Genomic DNA, 13696 nt, shown 5'->3' on the forward strand with positions numbered 1-13696 from the left:
ACTAGGGCTAAAATCCCTAGTATAGAATAACCACAACGAGAGATTATTCATGTAACTCTTCTATTATCTAAATACAAATATAATTTTATCAATTTGTGTCAGTTATATAATTTTAGGTATGTAAATAAGTAATTTAAATATTGTGAATATGATTTTATTTTATTTTTATTATCTGATGCATTACGAATTTCTGATATCCTGCCCATTATTATGTGATCAGGTGTCCTCCTAATACATACTAGATGTGTGATTAATAGTACTTTTGTATTGATACACGACTAAATATTAATGTGAATAGTCAATTGTCTAATGATGATATATGTTCTTTGCTTATATTTGAACTAAATGCATAAATCTATGCATTACATGAAGTTTAATAGAGTATAAATGTGCTACCGAGTTTGTACAAATTCAATATTAAGATATTTACATTTGTGGGTTGCAGATTGTATTTGTGTCAAAGGAGTATCATAGATGAAGGATTTTCATCATCTCCTTTTTAGAGTATAGTTTTTGAATTATATTAACCGGCATATATATTCATATAAAATTGTTAGTATTTTTATTTGTAGACTATATTATTATTTGATTTGATTTTGATTTATATTAAGTAATACTCGAAACTCTATTAGTGATTATTAGTGATTATTATGCTATTATAGACCTTCGAATCCGATGAATGAAGTAATTTTTATAGATTGTCTTTAATTAATTCTTGTTTGAGAAACTTCTTAGTGTAACGGAAACTACCTCTCTCCACCCTAGAGATAAGCTACCAAGTGACCCAACAAATTGCGCATTACCACCATTCTTGTATATGTTTTTACTTGCGAACCTCTGAGTATGCGAATATAAGATCCATATTAATCTCCAGACATGCGTAGCATACCCCATGAACAATCAATAATCACTTGCTATCATGTGAACACATTTTGTATATGATCATCAACGACTATGTGTTGATACACGTGGTCTATTTTGATTACAAATTAGTGTAAATCATCACTTTTTAAGATATCCAATCACCGATACATGTTGGTATCAAATCTAACATTTATTCTCATGAACTTTACATCATATTCTAAAAGTAACTTAAGAAATTCTCATATTGACATGTCATAACTACCGACATCAACCTCAATGAAAAATCATGAATATGAACCCAAAAATCGACTTGCATCAGTAGAACACTAACGAGGTCCTCCCTCAATAAATGGTTATTGAAAAGATCAAAATGCCCATTCTACTACTCTATTTATACCCACTTCATAAAAGAAATAAAATAAATATTTTTGTCATCCAACTATTTTTTAAATCATATTTAATATTATATTTTAATTTTATTTTAATCATTTACCGTAAAAAAATTAAAAAAATTGTTAATATGATATTTTCTTAATAATGATATGGTATTAACTTACAGTATCACCGATAATATTTGGATGACTAAATTGAAACAAATGTGATAATTGTGATATTAAACGCGTGGTTTACCCAAATAATAACTAACAAAACAAAACCCTAATTCCGTATCGGTCTCGAAAAACCTCTCTCTCTCTCTCTCTCTCATGTCCCATTTGTCTCGTCGCATTCCTACTCTGTCAAAGTCTCAACCATAAGTCCATCAATCTTGGTCTTCCGATCCATTCGCAACCCTTCCAGTCAATCCAGGTGCTCCGATTATTTTCCTCTCCCTCTTTGATTTCTTCAATTTTTTTTGGAATCATTTTTTTTTCTATAGGAAAGGTTGTTTGATAGATCACATTGGTGAATCCTTCGATCTTCTAAGAGCTTCCATTGAATCTGCATTTGTTCTATCGAAAGAATCGTGTTTGTTTGGGTAATTCCCGGATCTAATTGGCTTGTTGGAATCTTTTTCTTGGAAGTAGAGAAAATGGAATACGTAGTTGGAATATGATATCTGGATGCATGTATTATTGATTTAGGAAAAGGAAAACCTAAAATTTACGTTTTGTGACCCCGTAGGCCGTATTTGGATTTTTTTTAGAAAAACAGGATTCGTCCGATTTAGTCTCTTTGCTATTGAATTTTGTTCCGGGTAAATATGTTTAATCGTGATCTGAATTCAGAAACGTGGGGTGTTCGTCTGCCGCTGATCTTATGTATCAATTCCTTCCCGATTCGTTAATTTTTTTCTTCTTGGCACTGTTACTCTTCTTTTTTTTAGATTAGAGAAATGACAGTTGTGTTTAGGAGGTCTTCACAATTCTAAGTGATTAATAGAGCTGTAATTCTATTATCTGCTTTAGGAAATCGCAAAAGTGAGAAACTCGGGAAGTTGTGTTTTGAAATCCGAGAGAAGCACTATTTTATGTGTTATGATTTAGTTACCATTCTAAAAAATAGCTGGGATTATTTTGAATATGATTGGGGATAATTTGTTTGCATTGGAATAGTATAAAATAAGAGAGAGAAGACAGAGCCTCCAAAGAAGCCAGAATTCCATGCTACAGTATTGTTTTAATGTCTATTGTCTGTTAATTGTAAGTAATTTACCTCTATTACACGCCCAACAAAGTAATATTGAATTTGGTGAGCAGTGAGCTAGGTTCTAACTGTACCCTTACGTGTGAGGTGATAGAGATAGGTTCTATTAGATCAATATGTGGTTTCATTTTTTTGCATAATGATTTGGTCTGAGGTGATAGAGGTTCTCGCTAACTGTATTCTTAAGTTTTGAGGAAGGACCTTGAGAACTAGTTAATTGAATTTTCTCGTTTATATCATGCCAAACCAACGAATTTTGAAATTCTTAATTCAAGTTGGAGGATAAAGATCTTTCCCATAAAGCACATTTATGTTTGAGTTGTAAGTTCTTGATATGTTTCTGGAACTTTGTTGTTTGATGAGAGGCATGATATTTTAGAATTGTTTGGAGAGTTGGAGATATGTTCAAAACATATCTGCAAGAAAAACAATGTTTGGAAGGGCTTCTAAAAGATTTTTGCAATCCTTATTTCATTTTTTTTGTCTTTCTTTGATGGATTATAAAGATGTAATTATTTTTCATGTCCTGTGGACGAAATCCTTCTTCAGAAGATTGTCTTGGGAGTTTGATGTATGTTAATCCGGTGTACTTCATGGTTGAAAAATTGGACTGGACTTTCCAGTCGCACAGGTTCAACATAGAATCGGAGGGCTGTTCGGTCCAATATAGTACACTGAACCAGAGATTTACCGAACTGGTAAAAACTAGTTCAACCTGTTTTATGTTATTTATCATTTTTTTTTCTTTTTTTTTTTTAAGTATTGAGATTTGAACTACTTTATTTTTATATTAAAAAAATCACCAATAAGACAAATGCATATTTATATTGATTATATGTTTCGAGTAAGGTGAGAGAAGCTCCTCCTTCTCTCTAAAAATCAGGTGTTTTAGATAAGTTTTTCTATTTTCATTCCTTATCATTTCTCTTAATGGCGAGTAAGGTGAGAGTTCCGGTTGGGAAAAACTGTGTCACTGTGATCATTTTCAACATTCCAGAGAGTTTTCATTACAAAGGTCTTTGGTTATTTTTCGATAAATATGGCGAGGTGGTGGATTCTTTCATCCCCAATAAAAGAAGCAAGGGAGGAAGTAGGTTTGGTTTTGTTCGTTTCACCCAGACTGGAAGACGCGAGGAAGGCTATCAACGGTGTTGATAGATCTTGGATTCAAGGCAACAAAATTAGAGTATTCATGGCGAGATATCTTCCTCGTGATGTTTTCTGGAGGAAGAAGCTCTCTGGTCCTTATTCAGTTGAGGGAAACAATGTAAGGAAGGATGTTAGTCACATGGTGGCTCCCATTGCTGGTTCTGTTGACGACAGTAAATTCTCAACTCTCAAAGACAGCTTGTTAGGATGGTGCAGAATTTTTATTAAGTGGGTAGAGTCGTCTTCTTTTGAAGAGGCATTCGTATCCCCGTTATCCAAGGTGAGGGAGCTCGTTGGTGCCTTTCCAGTTAAGTTTCCTGAGCTGGAAGAGGGTTCTGAAGAAGCTGGAAGTTCCATTCACTCTTCGGAGGTGCAGTCGGCCGTGAGGTGTTCTGAGAATGAAGAAAACTTTTTCTGCTGTTTGGGGACTAGTGCTAGAGGCAGCATCCTGTCGGGTGAGGGTGTGGAGGACAGGAACATAGGAGAGGCTTTGATGATGGGTCCGAGGAGCGACGTTGGGGGTCAAATGATGGTTCTTTCCCAAATGGAGGGAGTGGGGGAACACAAACATTGCTGGTGCATGTGGAGAGAGAAGCGAAAGTGCTAGAGGATGTGGTGGAGCACGAGAATGTGCTGGATCAAGGGGCTAGAGAGTCAGTTTTTGAAAGCAGCGAAAGTTGTATGTCTACACGTGATAGAGAGAGAATATTGGATTTTTTTTATTCATCCAACTTAGATGATCGGTTAAAGGCAAAGGTGATGAAGAACGTGATTAACATTATCAAGAGGCGTGCTATTAGTAGTTCCAAGGGTGTGGAGGCCCACCAGGATGGGGATGCCCAACAGGTTGGGGCGGTGGTTGACAGGCTGGATGGCAGAGATATATCGGGGTTTGTAGAGAAAGTTTCGGGTCCCCAATTAATGGCCTGATACAGCTAAATCAAGCAGCAATAGAAGGTTCAATGTGAGGGAGATTTGTTTGTTCTGGGAGCCAGATTATGATTCCATTTTTCCAGCTTTGGAGCCATAGTCTATAGTTTGGTTTTCTTCCCTCTTCGTGTGGATGGAAGCTCCTGGATGTTTGTGTTTTTTTTTGGATACTATGGTTTGAGCCAGCTGTCATTTTTTGTCTCTTTTTTAGGAGTTATGTTTTCTGGTGCTCTCCGAGTCAAGAGTTAGGCTTTTAGTTGGGTTAGTCTTTTAGAGGCTGTTGTGGTTGATATTAGGTTGAGCTACTGTTGCTGCTATGGGGGTGTTTTTTGGTGTTTTGTTTTATGTACGGGGTCGATATCTGGATGTATTTTGGTGTTCTTATGTTCAATGAAATCCTAAGCCACTCTTTTCCTCCTTCCGCTGATTAAGGAGCTTCTCTTTAAGTCTCTCTAATCAAGAAGGAGGTTTTTAATGAGGCCTTCAATTCCTATCAAAAAAAATATTGATTATTTGCTATATTTATTACTTAATATTAAAAATAAATTATTTGATATTTAAATTTTTAAATTAAATTTGCTGGTTCAACCAATGTCAATCTATATATTTACACTGAAAACTAGAGACAAATGGTGAAAATTGTGAGACTAAGCAAAATTACCATCCAAAACAGAGCCTAAATGTCCTTGCTTTGTTATTGGGATATAATAATGTGATCGTTCTGGAACATGTTTACTTGCGGTATAATTTTCAGGTTTAGTTTTGATATGCTTCTTTAATAAGTCCAGGAACAACATTGTATGTTTGTCTAGTGTTTGGTTTGAAGCTTTTTGATTCCATCACATTTTTATTTTATTTTAAGACCATCTGTGTTTGTGTTTGATCAACTTTTTAATTTCATCTTTTCATTTATTTTGCTGCTTAAAACCTGATTGATTTGGTAAATTGTTGTCTTAAACATTTCAGGACCATATTTGGCCACAACGATGTTTCCTGCATCCAAGTCCAAGTCTAAGGATAAAAAGGCTGGCAAGGAATCTCAGAAGACTCCTTCAAAGCTTTCAGGACCTGCCAATGCAGGTAGTGGCATTCCAGTTAGTGCATATAATCCTCTTTTGGGAACATTCCATACCATTGAGACAGCGCCGCCATCCTCTGCTTCACCTCTTAAAAGCAATGGTCTTTTCAAAAACATAGATGAGACCAATGATCATTTGAGTAGCTCACTTGGAGCTGGTGTCGAGTATGATTCTGCTTCCAATAATGCAAGCTTGTCCGGTGAATCAGAATCACAAAGAGAAAACTTCTAATCCTCCTGTCAAGCAAGAAATGAGAGGAAACATCAGCGTCAGAGGGAGAAGCGAGCTCAAGAGTTGCATGAGCAATGCAGTGGCTATCTCATGTCGAGAAAGCTTGAAGCACTTGCTCAGCAGCTTGTAGCAATGGGATTTTCACAAGATCGGGCAACAATGGCTCTTATATTGAATGAAGGCAAAGTGGAGGAATCTGTGGCATGGCATTTTGAAGGAGCTGAAGAAGCAGTTAAGCATGAAGAATCAACTATTGGTTCTGGAAACTTGAAAATTGACATATCAGAAGAGCTTGCACGGATTGCTGATATGGAAATCAGATTCAAGTGTTCGAGGCAGGAAGTTGAAAGAGCAATTGTTGCCGCTGAAGGTGATCTAGACAGTGCAGCGGAAGCCTTAAGTACTCTGAAGCTAGACCTGCCTACACCAAAGACAGAAGAAAGTGGTGATCCCCTGAGTACCAATAAAGTAGCGATGGCTGCTAGTCAAAACCTATCTGTAGGGCCACAACCAAAGCCAAATCCAACTCCTCCAACACAACAAAGAATAGATGAGAGGGATTTTAACTATACAGAAGCAGCAGTTACTGGGGGAGGTCCTTCAGAATCAACAAGTAAAAGTTTCCAGTCTTTGAAGAGAATACTACCAAAGATAGAATGGGCAAAACCCCAACAAAGTGCAGTTCCAGCTGACAAAAGGTGGCCAAGTTCTGGATCAAATCCTTCTGTTTCTTATTCCTTGGCTTCACCTTTGCAGGCCTCACCTTCATCAGCAAAGGCAGAAAGCCATTATGTGGCTGTGGGAAATGATTTTAAGAACTTTCAGCCTTCAAATATGGAACCAGTTATGATGATGCAGCCGCCTCAACTTTTAAATCCAAATCAGGTTCCAGCTACAAGCGCGTCTTCCCCTGGAACAACCTCTTTTATGTATCCTATCAGTAGTGTTGAAATACTAAAATCTAATGGCTTTATGCCCCATATTCCAAGTGCTAGAAGCCTCGGTTCCAATGGGTTAAGTTCAAGTCAGAAGCATCACCAGCTTTATTATCCCCAACAGCAACAGTTCACCTCCGGCAGTGATCCTGGAGAATCTCCTCAAATAAGTCGAGGAAACGGTTTGTGGAGTAGTAGAACAGGTGCATCACCAATGCTTGCGCCTGCATCCTCACTTGGACTTTTCACTGGTTTGAATTCTACTACTACATCAGGAGCCACTTCTCTGGTTGACTGGACTAGAAGTAGCTCAATGGAACAGTTGGATTATACCAATATTGATTGGAGCTTGGATGGGGGGTTGTCTTCTTCTCCAACGCTTGCTGGAATTTGGCCGGGACCGACATCTTCTGTGAGTACCTCCCACATTTATCACCCGAATTCAAATCGATTAAGGGCTAAACCAGCAATGAGATTTACACCGTCTAATGGGGGAGTGGCTCCTACAGAAAGTTCAACAGTGGCATTACATGAGTGGACTTCACCATTTGAAGGGAATGATCTGTTTAGCTTACCCAAACAATTTGTTTCGTCTCCCTCACCTCTAGTTAGGGAACAGATCTTATGAAATAAAAAATGAAAGAGAGACAAAGTGTGCTTGTATTTTATGCTTAATGTTGGTTCTTGTGATGCTGATGTGTTGATTTGAATATCATTCAAGTGAAAAAAAAATAGCAGAATTCAACTACTGTATCTCTCTCTATATAAAATAGTTCATGAATGAGGCATTCGGTTTCAAAAATCAAGGCGTTCTTGTTATATATATACATATAAACATTAATTTGATATTAAAATTGCTTAAAACATCCGAGGCCTTAAAACTGTGTGTTGCCCATGTTGATTTCAACGATGATCAATGGCTTCGACAGTCCCGACAAGCATGAGCGGAAACAGTGTGGACGAATTCAACTCGTAAATATTTTGTTTCCTCTGAATCTTCATCCAATTCTACCTTTCTTTTTAGTTTAGAATTTTAGAAACTGCAATGGATTTAGATTAGGAGAGTCGAGCTTTTGATATGGAGAATACGACATTCCCAGCTAGACACCCACTTTGCTAATAAGGGTTGTCGTTGTTTTAGCAACGTTTACTCTAGTATTAACGGAAAATTCAAGTATGGAAATTCGAAGGTACGATTTGTTGATTCATAACATCATGGTTGTTATGGCGACGTTGATGGTGAAGGTGATCTTTTAAGAGAGAAAATAATTGAAAAAACTATGATGGTGAAAGTGATATTTTAAGAGAGAATAATTGAAAAAACTGGACGTGAAATTTTATCTTCAAAGAAAAAGAGTGAGAATACGAGATAATAAAAAAAATAAAAAAAGAGACGAAGAGAAGGTGAAGTCAATGAAAAAAGAGAGAATAACAATTGTACAATTAAGTTTATTAAATTATTTTAAATTAAAATCAAATTAATAAAATGTATAAGTTTTAGAGACTAATATTATTATTATATTACGCTACTTCAAAATTTTGTTTTATTTTTAATAGAGGAATGACTTAATTGTGACATTTTAAAAATTAATGTCTAATTTGTAACCTTACTAATAATAACATGACCTGACATGTATTTTACCCTTCTAGTTATAATTGTCAAACGTGATTCAGAGTTAACCACGTCACAATTCTCCTCCCTTCTGCTTTCGTTTTTTTTTTCTCTAGTTCACTTCTACTTATCCATTGCTGGCGTCCTCCACGCTCTGTGGTGGGAAAGGGAAACACACAACAAAATGTCCATTTCTGTTCCTCTCCAAACGCTCACTTCTCTAATCTCTCGCGCAAGGCCTCCACCTCCACTACACTTTCAAACCCAAAGCCCAAAATCACTGCTTACACAGAGAGTCCACCATTGTCATCATCACTTTCATCCTCCTTTGAGAACCTTCAAATGCTCCTCCCAGAGACGTTCTACTAATGATGATCATCCACAAGAATATGAATTCGAGAGGCTCTTTTCAAACCTTAACCAAGCCACGCTCAAAAGAGAACCTGGTATGTTATCTATTTGTTTTCATTCATATATATATACATATATATATTCACTTTTGAGTTCTATGATCCCCTCCAGGAAGTTTATCCAGTGCAATATTTCTGGTGGCCGGTACCACGGTATGGCCTTAATTTTCTCAGCATGATTGTCTGTTGTTTAATTTTCTTATGAAATTTTATACATACACACATGTGATGATTTGTTTTCCTGTTGTTGGTTCAATCTCTAGGTGGGTGCAGGGATCCTGGCCATTCCAGCAGTGACACAAGAATCTGGGTTTTTGGCTTCTGCTGTTGCTTGTATCCTTTGTTGGATTTTCATGGTAATCTAAGACATTTTTTTCTTTGCAAAAGAATTAATTTTTCTGTACTTGTTTATTTAAGGCAATAAACCATTCCAGGTTGCTACTGGGCTGCTAATTGCTGAAGTAAATGTCAACACAATGTGTGAACTGGTTCTGGTGGTGTTTCACTGGTATGTATGCCTATCATCCCTTGAAATCAATTCCACTAGCAAGATCACACATAAGGGTGGATCTTTGTGATAATAAAAATATATATTTAGATTATAGTTTAATTACATTTAATTTGTTTTCATAGTTTATTCAAAGATGACATTATTGTATCCAGAAATATGGAGACTAGTGCTTCTCAATTGTACTGATAGAAGAAAGGAATTTGCTTGTGTGAAAACATGTAGGATATTGCAATTTATAGTTATTGCCTGAATAGGAACTAACTGGCAAAAGCTAGGGTGATGGAAACAATTTGGTCTAGTCAGCAGTTATGGTTCACCCTTTCTGATTTGGGCGGAGAGCCACAATCGGTGAGGTAATGACTTCTGGTCGATGTTTCTCTGTGAGAAACATGAAAGCATAAGGGGGAAGATGAGAGTGAAGAAGGGCCAACAGCCGTTACCTCACCGATTGTGGCTCTCCACCCAAAGCAAAAGGAGTGAAACGCCGATAGCCGACAAGACCAAATTGTTCCCATCAACAAGCTATAATTTGTGCTGCTCCGACTTTGTTTTGAAGTACTCATTCCCAACACCTATATCCAACACATATTGGATCCGGAAAAAAAAACTAAGGATACTCATGCTGGACACATACTCATATCCAACACTCGCCTCAAATCCATGTAACATTCCTTCCTGTTTACACATGGATTATTGCAGGTATCTATGGCCAGGAGAACTCTTGGACCAGTTGGAGTTCAAATTGCTTGGTAGGCAGGGAAGTCATAATTTTTTTATCTTTTTCAAGTACTTTGCAATATCAGATGCATACTTTATATCCATAAATGAATATCATAACTTAATAGTCAAATTACTTCATTGCTTGTGGCGGAAAACTTAGTGTTCTGCTTGATTTTTAACAAAATAATTAACTTTTGTAGAGGTTTATCTTATCTGGTATAATTTTTTTGTTTTGTCTACTTGTCTTGCAGTTGGTCTTACATATTTATACATTATGCCCTTCTTGTTGCTTATGTGGCTCGTTCTTCAGATATTTTGACAAATTATCTTGGCATTCCCTTGTACGAGCCTGAGTTTGAGTTCTAATTTTCTAAGTAACTTATCGTGATACCACGCTTGTAATATAATTAATGTATCAAACAGCCTGTTCTATTCTATGTGCTTTTAGGTTTTGATCAGTCTTTGATTTGCAGATGGGGAAGTGCAACATTGTTCTCATTGGTCTTTGGTGGCATTTGCTACTTTGGAAGGTTGGTGTTGTTCTGGCTCGTCGTTTTTCTTGAAGTACCTGTGTCCAACATCTATATCCGATACATTTGCTGACATCGTATAGGCATATGACCGTCCAAGGGTCCTTCGAATACATGGGCAAAAATCTTTTGAAAAATTGAACATATCCGTGTCGAACGTATACCAGTACCCTCATTGATGCATTTACCAGTGTGCTAGACTATTGTCCCTACATTTCATTTCTCTTCAAGAAAGAAAAAAAAAACAGTTTGAATTCATGACATTTAAATTGATAAAAGGATACTACATGGTTCAGCTTCTTTTTATTCAATGTGTTTTTTTCCTCTTGCTTTTAGAATGAACAAATTAAGATTAACTTTGATTTGTGTTTCAATTGTAGCCAGCGCTTTGTTGGTGCTGTTAACGGAGTTCTTGTACTGGGAATCATTGCTTCTTTCACTGCTCTTGTGGTAATTCCTTGACTGTTATTAACAACATGATTTAAATTTCAATATTTATAGCTTAAGCCTTTTTTATCTGAGTTTTCTTTAGTATATCTGATTGATTACTGTCGATTCTTTCGCATTATATCACTAAGAAAATGATTTTTATTTTCCTATCAAGCGTATTTCTTTTCATATTGCTTAGTTTTTACTTGTTTTTTTGGCTTAGTCTGTTGCAAGTGGAGGCCTAGAGTGGGATGCACTTCTGAAAGCCAACTTTGCAGCTGTTCCTATGAGTATACCAATAATTGCGCTGTCATTTGTTTACCAGGTAGGATCCTTAACAATTAGTTGCGGAAATCGGTAAATAATTTACATTATCGGTCTCCATCGTAGCAAAATCCAACATTTTATTAAGTTGCTGTAACATCTTTTGTATCTACTTGATTCAGAATGTTGTACCGGTTCTCTGCACAAATCTTGAAGGAGACGTGTCAAAAGTAAGGTGACCGATCTTACCATTTAAGATTTAAAGCGCTTTTTATTCCCTGCCCTTCCAATCGATTTTCTTTTCTCTGTCATATGTTTCGAAATCGTGTAACTCACGAATCCTACAATTGAGTTTCGGTCATGGAGGCACAAGGTTTGTGTCATTTGTTCTCTATGAATCTTTGTTTTATGCAGGACTGCTATTGTTCTAGGAACAGCGATACCACTTGGTTTGTTTCTTGTGTGGAATGGTGTTATTCTAGGATATATTTCGAATCTTGAGATGAGCTCAGATCAGATGATGGATCCATTGCAACAGTTACGATCGAGTAATGGAGTTGTTGGAGTAAGTTCTTTGTTCTTCAATGGATTTTGAGTCAAAATTTTCAGGGTGAATGGCATCAAATTGAGTTTTTAAGTGACACCATTTTTGGTTTTTGAAACGTATTTGCAGCCAATAGTTGAGTTGTTCTCACTTCTTGCCATTGCAACATCTTATATCGGATTCATTTTGGGCCTTTCCGATTTCCTGGCTGATTGTGAGTTTTCTCCAGGATTGATCTCACATGCACCCATATATTTTACTGCTTTTCCTACACTGGGCTCTAATACAAATTCGAGACTATGTTTTAGATTGTTGGATACGAGTATGTTCCTGATATCGGTAATGTTTTCTACACGTCTAGAGCGTCCTTAGAGAGCCATTTTTACTTTTGATAGAATGTGCAACGCCATTGCTTATAAACCTTTAGGATCTCTCTTTTCTTTTTTGATGTGGGGTTAATGTTCCCCATTTCTTCAAAACGTGATATTCTCCTCTACTCAATCTCGTTACGGGCCATCATAAAGGTTGTCTACCCTGCCTACTCCACCTACTGAGACGCTCGATGTGAAATCAAACAGTCAACGGGTCACTCTCATACGCCATGTATTTTGGGAAGAGGGTAATGGTCGTGAAGAGGTTACCGGTCCCGTGACGAGTGGTATGAGAGATTTATTGACTGTCTGATTTCACGCCGAATATCTCAGTGGGTAGAGTGGACAGCCGTGACGACTGCCTGTGACGAGATCAAGTGGGGAGAATGTCACGCCTTGGAGAGGTTGGGGAAAATAATAGTCTCGTGGCAATATACATGTGTTGTATCAATGAAATTGCTTGATTTAGGTGCAAGACATCTTGTTATAATGCTCGGGTTGCCTAGTTTCTTTTCAAGACTGTCGGCCTTATGAAAATGTCCATCTTTCTTTTATTTTTCCGATCACTACAGTGCTGAAACTTCCGGCCGGTGAGAATAAGCCTCAGCCATATCTCTTGACTCTGATTCCACCTCTAGGACTTGCTTTGCTAGACCCGGAGATATTTTTTAAAGCCTTGGACATTGCCGGAACATATGGAGGTAATTCTCTAAACCTATTTTGCACCTGCAAGTCAATTAATTTATGTCGTTCAAACTCTTTATTTCTCTTAAAGTTCTCGTATCCGGATCGATACATATCCCCGGACGTGAAATTATCAAAAATTCATAAATATATGAATATTTGCAAAGTGATTTCAGTACCGTGCATTGAAAGCAACAAAAATAAATTGGTAATTTTCATTGAGAGCCTCAACTCACACCTGAAAGTGATAAAATCTTCCATGTTTTTGCCAGTACTGGTATTATTCGGAATACTTCCTGCTGCAATGTCGTGGTCAGACCGGTACTCCCGAACTTCATCGACATCAATTAAGCTGCCGGAGCTCGTTCCGGGAGGAAGACTTACCCTTACTCTGGTAATGGCATGTTCAGGAGGAGTCATTGCTACTGAAATATTTGACAGCTTAGGGCACCCATGATTATAATTAAGTGACCTTAATGATTAAAAAGATGAATATTATCTCTAGAGGTTTCGAGTTTGAGTATGACGTCTGACGAATGTGATTTAATTTAATTTTATTATTATTTTTATTTTGGTATAAAAAATATTTAAGTTTTATCGTAACTTTGTTTCTTGTTTCACTTATATATTTTAGAATAAAGTATTTTAGATTAACATTTTATTTTATTATATTTTTTTATCTACACCTGATTTGAAGATTTAAATTGATTCTCATTTATCAATGCTTATTTATTTGTATTTGTTCTTTAAAAATAAATAAATTCTTTAATTCTTTATTTGTAAGATTTT

General features: G+C 36.6%; 1 protein-coding gene and 1 pseudogene across 1 annotated transcript; both read left to right on the plus strand.

The window, feature by feature from the left end:
- The first annotated feature begins 1621 nt into the window (after positions 1–1621).
- On the plus strand, positions 1622–7484 carry LOC120144263 (annotated as a pseudogene).
- A 1066-nt stretch (positions 7485–8550) lies between these two features.
- Positions 8551–13430, plus strand: LOC120144264 (tyrosine-specific transport protein-like). The gene is given in 15 exon segments (XM_039158368.1): positions 8551–8890; positions 8967–9007; positions 9118–9210; positions 9289–9337; positions 9340–9362; positions 10065–10114; positions 10337–10426; positions 10559–10615; positions 10996–11065; positions 11268–11369; positions 11491–11543; positions 11723–11873; positions 11982–12066; positions 12796–12924; positions 13180–13430. Coding segments are annotated over 15 exon segments (1440 nt in total). The 5' UTR covers positions 8551–8628; the 3' UTR covers positions 13365–13430.
- The last annotated feature ends 266 nt before the right edge of the window (positions 13431–13696 follow it).

The sequence above is a fragment of the Hibiscus syriacus genome, unplaced genomic scaffold (assembly GCF_006381635.1).
Source record: "Hibiscus syriacus cultivar Baekdansim isolate YM2019G1 unplaced genomic scaffold, ASM638163v2 tig00110885_pilon, whole genome shotgun sequence".
NCBI classification, from domain to species: domain Eukaryota; kingdom Viridiplantae; phylum Streptophyta; class Magnoliopsida; order Malvales; family Malvaceae; genus Hibiscus; species Hibiscus syriacus.